This window comes from Pollicipes pollicipes, unplaced genomic scaffold (assembly GCF_011947565.3).
Source record: "Pollicipes pollicipes isolate AB1234 unplaced genomic scaffold, Ppol_2.1 Scaffold_4740;HRSCAF=5597_pilon_pilon_pilon, whole genome shotgun sequence".
Classification (NCBI taxonomy): Eukaryota; Metazoa; Arthropoda; class Thecostraca; order Pollicipedomorpha; family Pollicipedidae; genus Pollicipes; species Pollicipes pollicipes.
In genome coordinates, this window is record NW_023596545.1 from 4,864,020 (window position 1) to 4,883,097 (window position 19,078).

Sequence of the window (19,078 nt, forward strand, 5' to 3'; positions counted from 1 at the left end):
ACAGTATATTACTCAACGCTGGTGGGCCAACTGCAGTGGTGATTTGAACAGAAGTGACGTTCAATTTTTGAATGTTTCCGCTGGTGCATGAAAGGCGTAACCGTGCAGTAACAATTTTATCGCAGGGCACTATCTGCTGACAAGTACAACTCGCTTCGGGGGACATCGCCTTTTTTCGAATCGCCACTTGACAGCGGAGAGCTGACGGCGCATGACCAGCACGATGAGTGATCGCCGCAATATGGCGGCCCGAGGAAAATACTTATGATCCAAGGTCAAATCTCAGCTGTGTGCATTTGTTAGCGCACATATCGAGCTATCAGCTTATGGAATGACATGTCTGTCATATTTATGCTGATGTTAAAGAATCCTCGTCGCTGTACTTGAATTCCAAACGATATTCGTCCCGTCACCACTCACAAAACTGATACAAGCTTAGTTTTTAGCAGGTATGATTTCATATATATGTATATATATACATATATCTATATACATATATATATATATATATATATATATATATATATATATATATATATATATATATATATATACATGATCTGGGGGTGTTAAGATAAAAGACATGCCTCATGAACGCATTGCAGCGCTGAGTTATCTGACGTTAAAATGTCCTTGCTGAAAACATGCTAGCCAAAAATACGACATGTAACACAATTTTTATTTTAACTTCTGTCCAACAAAAAGATGCTAACAAAACCGTCAGCGATGCTAACAAGACGTGTAGCATGTAAAAGATGGTTGTTTTTCTATGCTGCTTGCCAAATGGTGGGCTTCTTGGATATTTGAGCTTCAAAACTTGCAGACTGGTAGCTCGTAATCCTGAAATAAAATCAATGATTCGAACATATTAGTACCTTGATATTTTTCAAATACAGGCAGCATAAAAGTCGAAGAAGTAGTGACTTATCGCCTCACTCGCGGAAGAAGTAGTGAGCTGTAACACCCATAGTTCGGTTCCCGTTAACCACATGAGCACGTGTCTCCAATTCGCCTCTCAGTTGACGACCACGAGCCCGAACTTGAACAATGACACAGACCTTGAATGACTCCACGTATTCTTTAAGCTATGTCACACGCGGACTACTGTCGAATATGTTTACTGAATGACGCTGGAGAACTTTATACCTATCAATAGGAGTGGACATAAATCCACATGGTTTATCTGTACGGGGCAGCGTCGCAACCGCACACGGCAGCGCCGCAACCGCACACGGCAGTGGAGCAACCGCACACGGCAGCGCCGCAACCGCACACGGCAGTGGAGTAGCCGCACACGGCAGCGCCGCAACCGCACACGGCAGTGGAGCACCTGCGCGCGGCAGTGTAGCACCCGCACGCGGCAGTGTGGCACCCGCACACGGCAGTGCAACGCACACGGCAAACCGCCACGGCACGCGCAACCGCACGCGGGAGCCTGCACGGGCGTGCACCCGCACGCGGCAGTGTGGCACCGCCACCCCACGCACGCGGCATTGCGGCAAGCGGGTGCGGCACCCGCACGCGGCAGTGTGGCACCCGCACGCGTGGCCGCAGGGTGTAGCACTGCACGCGGCAGTGTAGCACCCGCACACGGCAGTGGAGCACCTGCGCGCGGCAGTGTAGCACCCGCACGCGGCAGTGTGGCACCCGCACGCGGCAGTGTTGGCACCCGCACGCGGCATTGCGGCACCCGCACGCGGCAGTGCGGCACCCGCACGCGGCAGTGTGGCACCCGCACGCGGCAGTGTGGTACCCGCACGCGGCATTGCGGCACCCGCACGCGGCAGTGTAGCACCCGCACGCGACCAGCGCGTCCACAGCTGACGACTCGCTTACCGTTTCGACGCGGTACTCGGTAGTGTAATAGTCGTAGACGGCGATGGTGGCCGGCTTCAGCCTCTCCACCACCGAATCCCGCCAGATCTGGACGTCGAAGCAGACCTCTTTCTTCACCAGCTGGTCAAAGTACAGTGACAGCACTGCGTTGCGGAACTCCCAACGTTGGACCACTGCCGGGTCAGATCAGGAGCTGTCAGAACGTCTGTCATGATTTGCACGTCAACAAGGCCGTGTGTGTCAGGCCTAGCAGTATCGTAACCGCCGGTTGACTGCGGAGTAAAGGGCGGTTTTGAGACAGTGATATAAAATTGTCGACATGCGCAAGCTTCGATATTTCCATGAGTTAGGTTAGGAGGCGTTCGGCAGTCAGGTCAGCCGGCTTAACTCTGACAAGAAATAAAGGAATGGCGATTGATCATTGGGAACTATTGTAAAGGAACACTGTATGGAAAATCCCCGAAGAAGAACATCACGTACACTGATCTGCAAAATTCCAAATGCAGTCGTCTAGGAATACTGAACGTCCGCACGGCGTGTCACACATTGTGACCACTTCCACGCACCACCCAGAGTATTTTGTCAGGGCTGCAATCTCGCCAACCACTTGAATCGACTTAGCGGGAAATATGTGACTGAAGCAATGGCGAAACTGACTTTCTTCGACAGCCCCATATGTATCTTTTCCAAAGCTGAGAGGCGTTCATGGCAAAGTACGAGGAAGAGAACGTGACCAAATGCTTGACATTGGTCTAGCTTTTAAAGCGTATGGAAAGCAACACCGTGCACGCTATACCAACCAGCCATATTCAACAAGCCAGCCCCGTCCAGACAGCCTGGAGCCACCACCCTTTCGAAGGCTGGCTGAGAGCGTGTGGACCAGAATGGGGGGGGGGGGGGGGGGAACTCCTCCAATTGAATACGAAGCTACATCCATGCCAGCATGCCTTCCTCAGTGCTACGTGGAAGGCCAGCACGTGCAGGACCTACCGCCACTTCGTTCCAGCTGCTGCAACACGTGGTCAACGATGAGGTAGCCAGACGGCATCTCCATCTCGATGATGGCCATGTTGGAGGCGGCGTCTGCCTCCAGGTAGGATGCGCACAGTTCTGCGGCAGAGCAGCGAAGGTACAGACCGCATGCCGTGCTCACAGACAGCTCCATGGACTGGCTCACTGACCCGCTACGTGAACGTCGTCACTGACGCTGACATGGACATCATTCAGTAACCACGCGAGCGGTATGCGGCTTGCTACATTTCCGGATGCACATCAAACTTCGTGAAATATAAAAAAGAACAGGTCAACAGCAATGCTATTTCCAACTGAACTAAAACAAAATGCTTACCTACGACGTATGATTGACAAGAATTTCTCTTTAGAGGTCTTATTTTGTGCTGAAGTCTAAAGGCCTGCTTGGCCTTCGTCTCTTGCAGGCTATACCGCATAGTGGTCTGCGAACATGCAGCACTATTAGATTCCAGCAAACCACATGCGTCGACCATTTTTGTCAGCCGTTAAGATTACAATCCCTCCCCGTCAGTATTTTCAGTGCAGTAGATGAAAGTTGTGCCTGGGACATCTGGGACAACACCGCATGTGCCATGGGACATCATGGGACAAATGTTTTCATGTCATTTTGGAAAAACTGCAGTTTACAATCTGAATACGCGATGTCCCGTGGCTACAGATCTTCCCTTTATGTTTCATTGATATGCCCAGCCATTTGATGAAAATGAAAAAGAATACGCTTTCCCGCATACAAGGGCTGCAGCCTAGGGCCGGCCATACGACGGACCTGCGCCACCACGCATCCCAGGCCGCTGACGGAGACGGCCAGGCTGACAGGCAGCTGCAGCGGCCGCAGCTCCAGCTGCTGGTGCAGCAGCCGGTTCTCGGGCGTCACGGTGAAGCGCCGCGGAGTTTGCCGAGCGCCCACCCTGACGGTCACCTCCAGAGCGGCCGCCTTTAGCCGCCGGCTGGCCTCGGTCTCGGCCGCCACTAGCGCCGCCAGCGCCACCACTGTGTCCTGCGTCGAGACGAATCCGCCGCGACCGTTGCGCTGCCGGTCCAGCCAGGTAACGGTGGCGAGCGAGTCGGCAGCGTGGCCGCCCAGGCGCAGCAGCGTCATCGTCATGTAGGCCGTTGTCTCAACGTCGAGCGCGGCGCCACCAGCCAGGCGACCGCGCTCCGTCCGCCAGTGCAGCGCAGCCTTCTCGCGGAGCGCGCGCTTGAGGAGCGCCGGCAGCAGCTCGGCGGCCGCCGTCTTCTCGTTGGCCACGGCCAGCGCTTGCGCCACCAGCGCCTCGGCGTAGATACCGCGCGGTGTGCCGCGGCGCAGACAGGCGGCGGCGCGGCGCACGATGTCGCCGCTGGCGCCCGTCTCGACCAGCGCCAGCAGCGTGTAGGCGGTGAGCGCCAGCCGGTCGCCGCCGCCCACGCCACCACTCATCGCCTTGTTACAAAGCCAGCCGACGGTGTTGAAGCAGCCATCATCGCGCTGCTGCTGCTCAACCCAGCGTCGGCTGACAGCCAGGTCGCGCTGATCGATCGGAACGAACCGCGCCGCCGCCGTGAACGATTTGATGACGTACACTGTGAGCCACAGCGAGCCCTGGCTGCGGCCGGAGCGCTCGCCGAACGCCGAGTACGAGCCGTCGCGGTGTCGGTAGCGGAGCTGGCGCTGGTAGCCTGGCGTCAGCAGCGGCGGTCAGAGAACAGCCACCCGGCCCGGCGACGAGGACAGCTGACAGAGGGCACGCGCTACCTGCTGCTGCTCACCCGAACATCGGAGGCCATCTTTAGGAGTAAACGGATCGTACGACAAAAGCGGAAGACCGGGCTGCTGTTTTATAAGTACGTGTCATCGGGACCATCTCTCACAACGGGCCATCCCAATGAGCGGACACAACTACTTGACGAGACATAGGTTGTCAAGGCTGAGATGTCCCTGTATCGTGTTCAGTATCGATAACGAGTATGAACAGCCTCTACATTAAATACTGACACCACATGCACACGAATCTGTCTTTGCGACGTGATGGGAAGCGCTAATGCCGCCTTTCGCCATGAACATCTGAAAGGAAATGTAGGTTAACATACCAGTCCGCATGTTGTCTGTAGTCTTTTTCTTCAGCTCTTGGCTCAGTTGATTTGTTGCTTCCAGGTATTGCCGCACCAGAATGTTCGGTACAAGCAGGACCATGTTTTGTTCGCCGCAACCATGCGGCACGCGCACCAGGCTCTCAAGCCCCTGCAGCACCATCGATCTTATTTTCAAGCACCCAAACGTCTCTCCATGCAAATTTTCTAGGAAACGCGACCTTTTTAGGAAATATAGGTAGACATGATGCTGGTATATCTTGACTTGAGCATGTCAAGCACAAGCTTAAGCTTAGGCTTGACTTAAGCACATTCATGTCGCGTTGACCACCCCTGAGTATGTGTCTGTATTGCGAGAGACGCTGGTTACCTCAGAGTATGCGTCTGCGTTGTTAGCCACCCCCGAGCGTGCGTCTGTGTCGTTAGAGACGTTGGCCATAACTGAATAAGCTTCTGCATTGCCATACATGCTGGCCACCCCTGAGTATGCGTCTGTATTGTTAGCCATCCCTGAGTATGCGTTTGTGTCGTTAGAAACGTTGATCAACCCTGAGTATGCGTGTGCATTGTTAGAGATGCTCGCCGCCCGTGAGTGTGCGTCTGTGTCGTTAGAGACGTTGACCACCCCTGAGTAAGCGTCTGCATTGCTAGACATGCTGGCCACCCCTGAGTATGCGTATGCATTGTTAGCCACCCCTGAGTATGTGTGTGTATTGTTAGCCACCCCTGAGTATGCGTTTGTGTCGTTAGAAACGTTGGCCAACCCTGAGTATGCGTCTGCATTGTTAGAGACGCACGCCACTCCTGAGTATGCGACTGTGCTTTTAGAGACGTGGGCCACACCTGATTACGCGTCTGTATTGTTAGAGACGTTGACCACCCCTGAGTATACGTCTGTATTGTTGCAGACGCTGGTACAATACACTGGGAAGATACTTTTGCTCTACGTCAAAAGCGCAGCAGATTTCCTGAGCTCATCAGCGTAGGTCAGTGTAAAAAGCTTGGTCATTCTGTCACAAGGAAGCATATCCTCAACGACAAACAACCATCAAGAAGATAGAAGAGCCGCATAGCGTATGAATTTGGTGTCGTGTGAACAGACCGACCATGCGTCGACGAAATAAATGTTAGTTTTAACGCGACATGACATGCATGGTATTTTCTCAATTACTGTATGCGCCTGACTAAAAGGATGAAAGCCACGGACGGCGCTCCACCATGCAGCACAGGAACTTGCATAGGAAACTGTTAGCCGAGCTGAAGACGGAGCAAGTCCGTAACGTACATCTGTTAGCGGAGCTGAGCGCGGAGCAACTCCGTAAAGTACGTCAGAAAACAAAATCGCATGCCTTGGCTAAGCACGACTGAAGTTCGTCAGGCAAGCATTCGGTCGATACATCTCAACTTGCATTAAGACGGCCGACAGTAGGTCCTGGCGGCAAAGGCCACCACCAGTCACTCACTGGCATGCACTCACTGGCCAACTGGCATGACCGGTGGCCATTCTGCGGCCATCTGACATGAGGGCTGTCCACCACTGCAACCCCCGACTTGTGTAGTGTTACTCCATCCCCGGCCGACTCCTCTGGAGACACGTACCGAGACCTGCGTGATGGCTTGGGCCAGAGGGTCACCGTAGAGGGAGAAGACGGCACGTGCTGACCCGGGTACGATGCGTGGCGACGTGGCCAGATTGAACACGTGCGTGGCGACGCCCTTGTCGGGGCAGATCCGCTCCGAGAGAGTCTCCTCTTGAGGGAAGCCCTCCGGTTTCACCAGCATTTGGCGGACCAGGACATCACTGTAAGACACGAAAGGGTGGGCACATTAGAGGCCGAATATGGAAGACACAGGCCAGGCCTTTACCAGGAGCCATATCTAACGCTTACTTTCCCTTTGTTTTTACCAGTTTTTACACATTCTCTCTCCCGTTATTGCCCCGTGTCTCCCCCCTCTCTATCTTTCCCCCACACAAAAATGAAATTTTCAAATGCAAATTCATGACTGCTAGATTATCAACTTCGCCTCATCTATTGATCACTTGGTCACTGGATGCCATTGCTCACCACATCACCCAAAGCCTCTTTACAGCGGAAAGGAGGCACCGACACCACAGTCTCCTTGGAGCCAGACACTGCGTCATCTCGCGTGACGAGAGGCGACAGCGGGCTCACCTCTGGACGCCGATGCTGTTTGGGCCGCCGCAGGCGTTGCCGGCCGCCTCCACTGACACCTGAACGTCAACCTGACCGAGACTGGTGAACAGCAGGGGGAACGTGCTCACGGTCGGCTTGCTCGGTTGGACGCAGAGGGCGCGGCGAGCGCCGGCGCCAGACTTCTCCAGGATCAGGTCTGGCGTCTCGTTCAGCACTAGGATGACCTGTGACGGGACAAAGTCAACATCAGGTCAGGTCGGGTTCCAGTATCGGGACTCTGGTAGGACTTATACGAGCGGTAATCAACCCTCGCCCTGATTCGCCCTTGTTCATCACGCGGCCTAACACCGGTCGATACCACCCTGCCTGCAGTTTCCAAACTAAGAAAGATACAGCTTAGCGGAAAAAACGCTCAGCTGGTCTCAATGACATTTTGCGACCATTCACAAATTTTATGTTCCTTTCCCAACAACCAATCGCATTATTCATAGTCAAAAGGCCAAATATTTCAAGAAAACAGTCCTTATCAGCCTATACATTAAACATAGCTTATCCTTATACAAGCAAGGCAGTGCCTCGTAATGACACATAATCCAAACAGGCGTGCTCCTTGTTCAATTCTGAGTACGATGGTATGCGGTATTATATGTTTTGACCCTACGTTTATTATGTTCGACTTCTTTCAAGGAATCGCTGCTCATTTAAAAATAATCAAGCAAGCATCAGATATGATCCAATAAGCTCACTTATATCTACTGGTATACTTTTCGGTGGGAGACTGCTCCAGTCAACACAATTTCTCTGTTTACGTTATTGTTTGGTTACGTCAACGTGCCTTGCACAGCATAGACTAAGAACCAAATGACAGCCGTTGTATTTGAAAATCGTGCTCACGAACGCCAGTATGAGAGACTCGCCAATCATATTTTTCTTGGCGTTGATCGCCGCATGGATAATGGAATCGCAGGCTTTTGAATGGCGATATTATGGAGTCATGGATGCCTGGATGACCTTGATATAGTCCCTCCGAAGAAGTCTGCGCATCTTCGCGGCTCAGAAACTAGAGGGGTTTAGGTCTTAAGAAGGGCAGGGTTGTGAAGTACACCGAATGAAATTCAAGATGCCTTTTCAGTTCACAACTACTGACAAAAGAGGGACATCGCCTCTTAGCATGTTGACCTGGCGCGCGCGTTCCGCGCCATTGTTGGTTGCCGCCCGCCGTCCCGGTTGGCCATAGATCAGCATGCATTGTTGCTAAAAACAACCGCCGCTGCTCCGAAACCAAAAAGGCTAAGGACACGATTTGGTGCCAAAACACGTGCAATTGGTGCTGCGTAGGCTATTTAGTGTTTGGGTCTGATTGCCCGGCACGCCAGAGAGATATCTTCAAAAATCCACAGGGGAGTCGCATTAACCCCCTACCAGAGCGAGGGCAAAGACAGAGGGTATTCGCTTTGGACGCATAAGCTGTCATTTGGCCCGATAGAAACATGTCCATAAAGACATGTAAAATCACTATCCGTTGGCCACAGATAACAAGCCAAGCAAAAATAATACGACGAGAGGTGGTGAAAAAACTTACGGAAAGCTCGCTGGAAAGGAAGTTAAAGACGGAAACCTTGAGCTGAAGCAGTTCGCCTCGTTTCACCGAATACGGCAGGTTGATTTCTGCGAAGAATGGCTTGAAGGCCTTGATGGATGCCGTGGGAGATATACCCAAGCCGACCTGAGGACATGCCAAGTTCTCTTTGAAGACGTGATTGGCGGTGGTCGCGAAATGGGGATCAGCGACGACACCAAATATATCGCCAATCGGTCGGTAAGTTCAAGGGATCATTCTGTATTCAGCAGTCATTCAGTTTATAAACGTCACCACAGCCAAACGGCTACGTCCAAGTTCACACTGCGCTGGGCTTAAATAGCCAAGAAATGTCGCTCAGTCGGAAATGGTGGCGCAATGCTATCAGGTTTAAAAAATTTGTTCCGCCAAAGCCGAACAATTTGCTGAGATAACTGATGGCAAGGCGGTCTAGTCAGGTAGTGCGTAAGCTTTCACACTAATCGTGTGAGTCTCTCCAGCTTGGAAAGATCCGAGTAAGTCATGGCGCTTACCATGCGTGCATTCTATCTAATATGCGACCGTCACGATCCACATGAAAGCGGACGCACCTGGCTGGCACGATAGAGTCCGTCAAGTCTGTCATCAAACCACGCCGAGTGAAGATAACCGATAAATGAAGTTATTGCTCCATGACAGCGTGATACGCCTGGTCTTCAGGCTACTGAATTTGACGATCGCGAGATAAGGTGCAGAAAAGGCGCAACATGACATGCCACCCGTCACACAGGGAGAAAAGCCTCAAAGTCGTGATGCTCACCACCATGACCCTGAGGTGACTTGAACATGACCTAAACATGACCTAGTACGATAGAGTCGATTGACAGCTGATAAGCTTGGATGAAGATTCAAGTTAGGAACGATCCCACGCTTGCAAAAACCGGGTTCAGCTGACGCCACTCAGAGCACCAGTGTTACAAAGTCACCGACGGGCGGCCTGCACCGGACGTCGCAGGCGTGTGCGCTCATGCCGCGTGACCTCAAGGCGGCGGTATGGTGCACCCGGATCACCTTGGGATGGGAGCAGACTGCAGAACTTGTCCAGCTGGTGATGGTGTCGGGAAGCGTACGCGACAAGCTCTGGCGCCCGGAAGACCTGGCGGTGGGCACGTCCGGCGGATCAAAGCCCATCAGACGCTGCTCAACCAGCGCCAGCTCAATCGACAAGCTGCCCAGCATCCACCTGTACGCTTTGTTGGAATGCGGCATGTCACCAAAAGTTGTCTTCAGTTCACTTGTTCTGGATCAGATATTGCACTTAAGAAGCGTAATTGACGGTACCATATGCCGCAGTACATCTTTAGCAAAGACGCGACAGAAGGTTTGTGGTCTGCTCTTAGTCAGTGTGAAATAATAAGTGGCGAAAGGCCCCAGCCCGTTGGATATTGGCGTTTTACCAATAAATTGCCCACACACCTTCCAGAAGATAGGTACCCAGGACCAATGAAGAAGTTAACTCAATGTGGTCATCGAAATAATCAACTATCGGCTAAGTAATTTGTGGCATCCCCTTTTGCGGCACATATTTGATGCTGCCACCCGCCTGGTCATTTACGTTTCACACTGAAAACAAACTGGCAGTAATGACTTTTGCTTTTCCTTGCGACTGTGCGACATACTCTCCGAATGACATGATATAGTGTGAGATGTAAGCACAAAGTTTTTGGAGAACTTACTCCACAAGTGCAAAGTTTGCCAGTGAGATTTCGGGCGTATTCCCCACCCTTCGCCAGCATTTATAAGTGACGCCTCGAGTGAGGTAGACGAGTCTTTTTTGTCATGCTTTTTGCACCCCATTCGTTTCTGCAATGTCCTAAGCACGTTTTCAATTCTTACATATCATTCTTCGCGATCGTGCCATACGCTGACGAAGGTTGGCAAATACACACGAAAGCTCCTCAGCTGGCTTGTTACTAACTGCGTAAGTCCTCAAATAATGACATAATTATGCAACCTATGGCAAAATCCTGCCAAGATCGGGCCGGAATCGCTTTTTCAGAGCAATAATCTTTGAATTTTCATCCTCCGGCGCTTGGTCCTGGGCGGAAAATGCAACAACGACTTTGGTTCTCAAAAAATATTTTGTCGGCCAAGTATGGTATTGCATGGAGGAAAATTGTGTATAGCCTCGCCACAAGAACCCCGTGAGTTCACGCAAGGTAAATGATGGTCCTGGAAAGACCCCGTTCAGCTTCGTTCTGATTCAGCGTGAGCTTTTCGTCCGAAAGAACCGCGGACTCTTACGATAACGCACTCCTCTACCAGGAGATCGCCTCCGCGGCACCTGAAAACTTTCTCTGAGAGCGAGAGCCCACTGTAACTCACCGCAGCATTTACGGAATGCCATTGTGCGCTTTGGTCTCTGCTCAGCGCATATGTAGAGCGACACTGCTTTGAAAGAGCCCACCTCGCACTGGATGCCGCGAGTTTCCTGCGTGCACGAGCGCCCACGAGCGCTCGACCCTCGCCCGGCCGAGCGCTTGGACGGACTGGTCAAATACGGCCGCAAAATGACGCAGAAGGCCTCAGCAAAGGGGATGGAGAGCTGAGAATGCGGCCAGTGCTACTGTAGGGACAATGCACACATACTGCGGCATGGAAAGCAGCACGTTTGCTTGGCTACGCCTCTGTCCTATTGACGTAGCCCGCATTTGTTGGAAATTTTTGACGGCAATACAGATCAGGAGAGGCTGAAAATGAAAAGAAGTCACAGCACCACATAAATCTAATCGCGGAATAACACAGTCCAAATGAGCCAAATAAGTCCAAAATGCTGGCAATACCGATACTTACCCAACAACTTCCAATTCGAACATGAATGTTTCTGGGAAGTACCGACGCACTTCAGGCTCCAGGACGGTCTCCTTCAATATCTCTTCAACGCCAGGGGATTTGTCTCCTGTCCTCTTTGCTTGACCGTTTCGTAATGTTTTTCTTCTGATTTCTACATCTCTATTGGTTCGTGCAACAGCCCCATTGGCAGTGTGTGATCCACCTCTATTGATTCGTGCACCAGCCCCTCCATCGGCAGTTTGTGATACACCTCTATTGCTTCGTGCACCAGCCCGTCCATTGGCAGTTTGTGATCCTCCTGAGATGCCGTTTGTCGTTGATGTTCTATCAGAAGTAGCCCGTACCGATGGCACAGCAAAACTAGTACTGGAATCCGCAGTATTAGATCCCTCAGCTGACACCACATTCCTGCTGCCACCAGCTGAACTTGCCGCCGTTCCGACTTGCGGAAGGGAAGTACTTTGTATATTACGGTATCTTTTCCAACAACGCCTCTGCCGGGTGACTTTATGTCGGCGCTCAATGCAAGGTCTCGTCTGCAGCGCCAGGTTTGACACCGCCAGAAAGCCCGCCATCTGCAAAGCAATAACATTTAATTAACTGAAGTCTCCATCTGAGTCTGCCTCTTTTAGACACGCCCTCTGTACTTCTGCCCCAACATCGCTCTTTTCTCTCTCCCTCTTTTCCAAATGGGAAACAATCAGAAAAAACTACGTACGTCAAATGCCGCCAAGGCATCTTCGCGATCATCTGGGATGTAATATATTTCAGTTACTTTGATCGTCATTGTTCCCATTTCTCGACGACCACCAGACCTGAAATCGCAGAGACGGCATATTACCATGCCTGTCATATACAGTGATGCCTGTCGATGCGCCTCGCAGTATTAAACAAAGCGATGATCTTAACAGATTATATTCATGATTATATTCATGATTCGGATGGCAAACTTCCCTGGGAGGCTTCTAACGACATAAAAGTTCGGTGAAATAAGGTAGCTTATTAGTAAGGCAGATTATAATCCGTGCGAAAAGAGGGATGACACATGTTGTGGAATTTAACCCCAGTTTCGAGATAATCAAAATCAGGAAACATCGAGTCATGTTGTTGCACAGCTAACTTTCTATTATGTCGACATCACCTAGCCGTCAGATCTGGTTGCGGCAAAAGTGTGGTGTGGCAAGAGTGTGATGGATGCAGCGTCTTAAGAGTGCCGGCGTCAGATTTATGCCGCCACCTCCCTGCTCTGTCCCTCATGTCGCCACCTCCCCTGCTCTGTCCTTCACGTCACCACCTCCCCTGCTCTGTCCTTCATGTCGCCACCTCCCCTGCTCTGTCCTTCATGTCGCCACCCCCTCTGATCTGTCCCTCATGTCGCCACCTCCCCTGCTCTGTCCTTCATGTCACCACCTCTCTGCTCTGTCCTTCATGTTGCTACCTCCCCTGCTCTGTCCTTCATGCCGCCACCTCCTCTGATCTATCCCTCATGTCGCCACCTCCTCTGATCTGTCCCTCATGTCGCCACCTCCCTGCTCTGTCCTTCATGTCGCCACCTCCTCTGCTCTGTCCTTCATGTCGCCACCTCCCCTGCTCTGTCCTTCATGTCGCCACCTCCTCTGCTCTGTCCTTCACGTAGCCACCTCCTTTGCTCTGTCCTTCATGTCCAAGATTTGCGGCTGACGGTATGTTCAAACATTGACGCATTTGTTCAATATTCACGCACTCGTGGTATCACCTAAAATTGTTGTAAATTGTGATACTTAGTTGAAATCGTCTTGTTGCTTATCTTTTAGGTCGGCACATCAACGCTGCACAAAACCTACCTTGAACCATAAAGGTGCGACGAGGTGGTCTGGGTGTTAACGCGAACATGTGGGTACAGGGCGTTATAGTGTTAAGATGGGAGCTGTTGTCCTCCAAATGTAGTACATATATAAAGAAACGAATAGGAGCTTAACGGTCGCGCTGGTACGAAAGCAAATGTACCCTTGAATGCTAAAAAATGTATTTCTGAAATAATGACGTGCAAAATTTACACAAGCTTGGTTTTTTCTGTTCTGAGAACAACTGCGAAGCCGTCGAACGGTAAAGCTGTTGCCTTAACGATGTGGGGTGCATTTGAAGTGCTCCATCCCTTCTTACAATGTTTGAAACAAGCCCGCCCGCCCTAACAGCTTAGCCCGTCCCCGTCCCAATTAGTCCGTCTCATTAGCTGTCTGTTAGAGCGTTCGTCCTAAGGTTCACCCACCCGTGGATGTGTGGGTTTGAGCAGGCTTAGGCGCGCGCTGTGTGTCCTTGAACGGTGTCTCATGCCGCCGATGGCAGCAGTTGTGCTTAAGTTCTGGGGACGTCCGAGGGGAAGGCGGGCCGTGGCGAGCATTTGGCACATCATGTTTTTACCGAAAACATTATGTCGTTAACCCGGAATTTCGCAATTAGACGGTTGGGGGAGGGGGACTCGCACCCGGGAGTGCCATTTTGTATATTTTGCTGGTCTGAGTCCTCCCCCCCCCCCCCACACCCAATGCTGACATGAGTCCCCTCGATCCTTTTTTGAGCCCCATTCATATAAGCAAAAACAAGAAAAACCGGGGCAATTAAATGCAGCAAGCGCATGAATGCATGCGCTTGCTGCATTTAATTGCCACCATGAATGCATGCGCAAGCGCATGGTGCACTTAGTCCTAAACCATGACTATTTGTACCATCATGGCACATCGGAATTATCACTATCACATACATTTCAAATGAAAAGTCATTCCGCAGCATGAAAGCAAAATTGGAAACGACCAAATGTTGTTTTCTTACCTTAATTTTAACATCAGGGATAAAAATCCATGTGGCCGAAACCCAGGAAGAAAACTGGATTTCAGGGTAGATTAGGTCAACTGCCTTGGCTCAACCCCTTCCCCATAACCGATATCAGAAAGTGACAACCCGACTCACGACAAAAACGTCTTAAGTGTGTGTGCTAATCCAAAAGATCCATCTAACCAAAGGGCGGCGGTCTATTCTTTATAAAAACATAATGAGGTGGAAAATTTGCCCTGTCTTCCGCGCCGGCATAAAAGTTTCAGCGCAATACCTCTAAAAAAACGTCTCCTCTCAAAAATCGGAAGAGCTAGACACATTTCGGTTCAAGAAAGAAACGTAATGCTGGAAAATACCGTGACAATTTGGCATGGCTGCGCGACATACACGGTCAGAGAGACATATGCAGCCAAAAGCTTCACCATGTTGACCTCAGGTGGAAACCAAATCATTATGTTATGCGCAAAGCCCAGAATAGTGATGTTGGCCATGCGCATAACTGATCTAAATACATGTGCATGTAAGTACTCCCTGTAAGTAGTGCATGTAAGTAAGTAAGTGTAAGTGCATGTAAGTACCGCAGTCTTCATCCAACAAGCAGCCCATCCCACATTTAGCCACCAAAAGCCATGACCTTCGGTGCTCGCAAAATAGCCGCCGTCGCCGCTTAAGCGCGGCGCTCCTGTCAGTGGCTTACACGTCCTCGTAACCAGGACAGGTCGGAACCACCGACACTTCGTCCTCGGAAGGCCTGCGCGACGGCGGGCAGTAGCCCGAGGAACGCGTCAGCCGGGGCGACTCCGACTTCTGGATTATCAGCTGCTGCACCTGGCTGAACACCTTCTGTGGCGTCACTGTGTTGGAAGTGCCCAGCAGCTCTGCGCTGCGGTCCACGGTAGCTGCGGCACGGGGGGACGGTCAGCTACGAGATACCACGAACAGTCAGTCAGTCACCAGACAACACGAGCAGTCTGTCAGCCACTGAGCAACGCGAGCAGGCAGTCAACCATTCGACAATACAAGCAGCCAGTTACCCACTAGACAACACGAGCAGTCAGTCAGCCACCAGACTACACGAGCAGCCCGTCAGCCGCGAAACGTCACGGATATTCCGTCAGCCACTAGACAACACGAGAAGTCAGTCAGCCACTAAAAAAAACATGAGCAGTCGGTCAGCCACCAGACACCATGATCACTCAGGCAGCACTGAGACACCACCAACAGTGAGTCCGTCACAAAACATCACAATCAGCCAGCCCCTAGACACCACCACCGACGAGCGGTCAGTGACAAGATACCTCGGACGGTGAGACAGTCATGAGATTATATCGACAGCCAGTCACAAGATATCACGCACGTTCAGTCCGTCACGATGAACTACTGACTGACCCTCCGATTGTGATATCTCGTGAATGACTGACTGTTCGCGGTCTTTTGTGACCGAAACGCCGACCGTGGTATATTGCGACGAATCGACTGTCCGTGATAGCTTCGGAATGCACGTTAGATGACTGAAAGTTGGCATGCATGAGGTTTTGTCCGCCTTTCGGCACCGGAGGACCGCGTTTCGCAGACGCGTTGCGGGTAGATCATATTGTTTATCTGGCGGGTGCTGAAAATGCGGACCTCCCATCGACGACTCAATCACCGGACACCGGACTCACCGGAACGGACCGGACACCGGACCGGACCGGACTTTGGATATGTTCTATGAATCAATACCCAACTCTTGCACTGATGAACAACACCGGTATGGACTGGGGTGGGGCACGAGTTCAGGTGACTAAAAGTCAGAAAACTTTGGGAACCCAACACAACATCTAATTTTAGAGCCGTTTCGTACACACACGTTTCAAACTTTTGGATCTCACGGCCAAATTGGAATGAATGATTATTTCTTCCCTCAACGTTGAAGGGATAATTCTACATTTGTATCGGAGCTTGAACTGAGATATCAATTTTTGAGATCTTTCAGTGCAGTTCACAGTCACGCCACATTTAAAACGTAAATACTCTTGCTTCTCAGCTTGACGTCAGCAAGCTTGTGCACATTATTTTGCGGAGACTATCACGTCACCCAGACATGCATGATGTAAAAGGAACGTTCCGCGAATTCCACCGCATCAATGGCCATGGAGTGCTCAGGATCAAGAAAAGTATGACAGCTCCATAATCAGGTGTGAGGTTATGGGGTATGTGGTTGTGAATTAATAGAAAAAGTTTGGCTATCAACCACGTATGCGTCACATCCACAATGGTTGCTTTGAAATTGTTAGTTTCGAACCACGGCCTTGTTGCTTGTAAGTCCAATGCTTCACCAATTATTAATATCAACAGCCCTGTGGCGTTCGAACATGACATCATCTATCTCCAGGATATCTGGCGATTTTCCGCAGAATTTGTTGCCATACTGGGCTCGTTTTTCTGCTTGACCTACTGATGAGGGTGCCAGCCGATGTCATTTGTGCTGCTTTCCTGATTTTCTTGATTTCCCAGCGGTGCTCTCTGCCGATGATAGCTAATTCATTCTGTGCTGGCCGGTGATCGTCGACTGACCACACACACTCTGTCACACCAGACTTCAGAATCTTACCCCGGATGGTTGCCTTTCTGTGCTCTTCCAGTCCAACTGGCAGAGGAAGACTTGTCTGTTCTTGTATCTTTATATGACCTGCCACAGCTGCATGGCATGTCGCATATGTAGCTCTTCGTGTGCTCTTCAGGTGTCGGTGGTCTGACTTGGGTAAGTGCTCTCCGGAGCGTTGAGATGCTTCTGAAAACTGTCCTGATGTATCGTTCACAGTTTCCTCTGCTCTTTCTGATAATTATTTGCTGTATGTTGATCACAACGTCACTGACGGGTTCAAAGAGGATGCTTGTTGAGCATGCTTTTTGGACCTCCGGTCTCGAAATCTTCTGGGGTCCTCGTTTGTGCAGACAGTTCAGATAAGGTGGTTGGTTTCCTTCTTCTTAGTTGCGCCATCGTCGCTGATGATATTTGCGCGATGATGAAGGCATCTGACGACACCTTCCTGATTGTATCCGAGCGGTGTGACTGCAAGTCCAGGTAGCGACAAATTGCTTTTGGTAAGCGGCACACCAATGTCCTGGACTTGCTGGTAATTCTCTCAACTTGTACATCTAGGGACGATGGGCTGTTGTTGTCTTTACCTTCCGTAGCAAGCTGAATGGATGGCCACAAGCGGCTGATGTGGTTCAAGAAGGTCGGAGGTAGAAGGTCGAGAAGGTCGGAGGTACGTGTTCCTTGTGTTGCCAGAGGACGAAGCAGGCATCGACGTAGCGCAGCCATACTGAGGGTTTCAGTGGACCAGTTTCCATCACCATGTCTCCAAAATGTTCCTTAGATATGCCGGCATTCACTGGTGACAGAGAAGGTAATCTCATGACCGTTCCCTAGCTGTGCTAGAAGCATTGTTCATTCAGCTGGAACGTGATTTAGGTGACACAGAGCGGCTGCAGTTTTAGCATATACTAAAAATTCTGGCAAAAGCGGACTATTTTGTGCAAATTTAGTGGCATTCAATGATCATGCCACATTCAGCTAAAAATAAGTTTGTTGTACGAAGACATGCAACTTAAAAAACATTACGTCTTCAGCCGATGCCTCCAGTTCACCTAAATTCCAGGACAATGTCATGCATGGAATCAGCCACGTGGGTGTGTCGCGGGCGTTGGCTGCTAGCTGCGCCATTATTGTTTTTGTATCGGTGTCGTGTGGAGCAAGGCGGGTTTCGGAAATCATTTCACTCAGTAATGATTAATCGTGGACCATGTTAAGGCATGCTATCATTGTAAGTGCTGTATGCCTTTTGTAACAAAGCTAGCTCTTGGCCGTAAAGTCCTCCACTATCCTAAAAACCTCCGCATGTCTATGGGCATAAAGTCTTTAGAATCATCAAAAGTCTGTAGGACGAAAAAGTACTAGAAGACGCCTCACCCGTCTGGTAAAGGGCATACTCACCACATGCCACATGTTCCGTCGGCAGACAAAGTACAAAAAGTATCCATAGTGCGATTCCACACTTCTTTTTTTATTAAAGACGCCTTCAGCGCCTCACCAGCCATAGGTTGTATGAGATAGAGCTGGGAACGGAGGCGATTCCACGCTCTGTTAATTATTTAGCTGACCATCGCACGATGTCGCACTCACTTCTCAATGGTTCTTATCACAGCATTTCCGTAACATGTGACCATGACTCGCTGCCGATACACATAGTATATAACCCGCACCGATTGTGGCCATGTAGAGGCGTACTCGAAGACTGTACTCGAAGGCGCAAGGCTCCTGTTGGTTGTACACGTGGACATTGTAGAGTGAGTTTTGGTGAGTGTGAATTACTATAGAATAGAAGCTGTAGTCGGACAAAATCTATTTTCGATTAACCCGCGAGAAAAACTGGCACGAGCAAGTTCTACACTAGCCTTACGATCAACCCACCAGGAAGAAATCTGCTTATACGTCTTTACAAACATGTTCTGAAATTACGTAAGTTGTTCAGTGCACTGACGAGAAACATTATTCACATAGATAAGACAGTAGCATTAGCACTATTCTTCGGATAAAAACCACGGACTTCTGCTATTGTTTCGATTAAGGCATATTGCCGAAATGTCACCCCAACGATATCTCCATTCTCCTGGTTTTTACGCGAGGAATGAGGCTAATACTACTGTCTTATCCATGCAAACGTGTTTTGATATCAATGAAAGATATTTCGAGCCAAAAAACGCTGATTAAAGT

At 50.5% G+C, this 19,078-nt stretch overlaps 1 protein-coding gene across 1 annotated transcript in view; it reads right to left on the reverse strand.

Annotated features, from left to right (window-relative positions):
• Positions 1-665: 665 nt before the first annotated feature.
• Positions 666-19,078, reverse strand: part of LOC119099342 (murinoglobulin-2) — a 57,428-nt gene continuing 39,015 nt past the window's right edge. The window contains exons 17-29 of the mRNA XM_037222473.1: positions 15,014-15,215; positions 12,224-12,320; positions 11,506-12,080; positions 9,724-9,808; positions 8,677-8,820; positions 7,113-7,318; positions 6,538-6,739; positions 4,939-5,089; positions 3,635-4,527; positions 3,185-3,290; positions 2,827-2,946; positions 1,837-2,009; positions 666-840 (exon numbers count right to left, since the gene is read on the reverse strand). Of these exons, the coding sequence (XP_037078368.1) occupies positions 811-840; positions 1,837-2,009; positions 2,827-2,946; positions 3,185-3,290; positions 3,635-4,527; positions 4,939-5,089; positions 6,538-6,739; positions 7,113-7,318; positions 8,677-8,820; positions 9,724-9,808; positions 11,506-12,080; positions 12,224-12,320; positions 15,014-15,215 (2,984 nt within the window). The 3' untranslated portion in view covers positions 666-810. The remainder of the gene's footprint in view (positions 841-1,836; positions 2,010-2,826; positions 2,947-3,184; positions 3,291-3,634; positions 4,528-4,938; positions 5,090-6,537; positions 6,740-7,112; positions 7,319-8,676; positions 8,821-9,723; positions 9,809-11,505; positions 12,081-12,223; positions 12,321-15,013; positions 15,216-19,078) is intronic.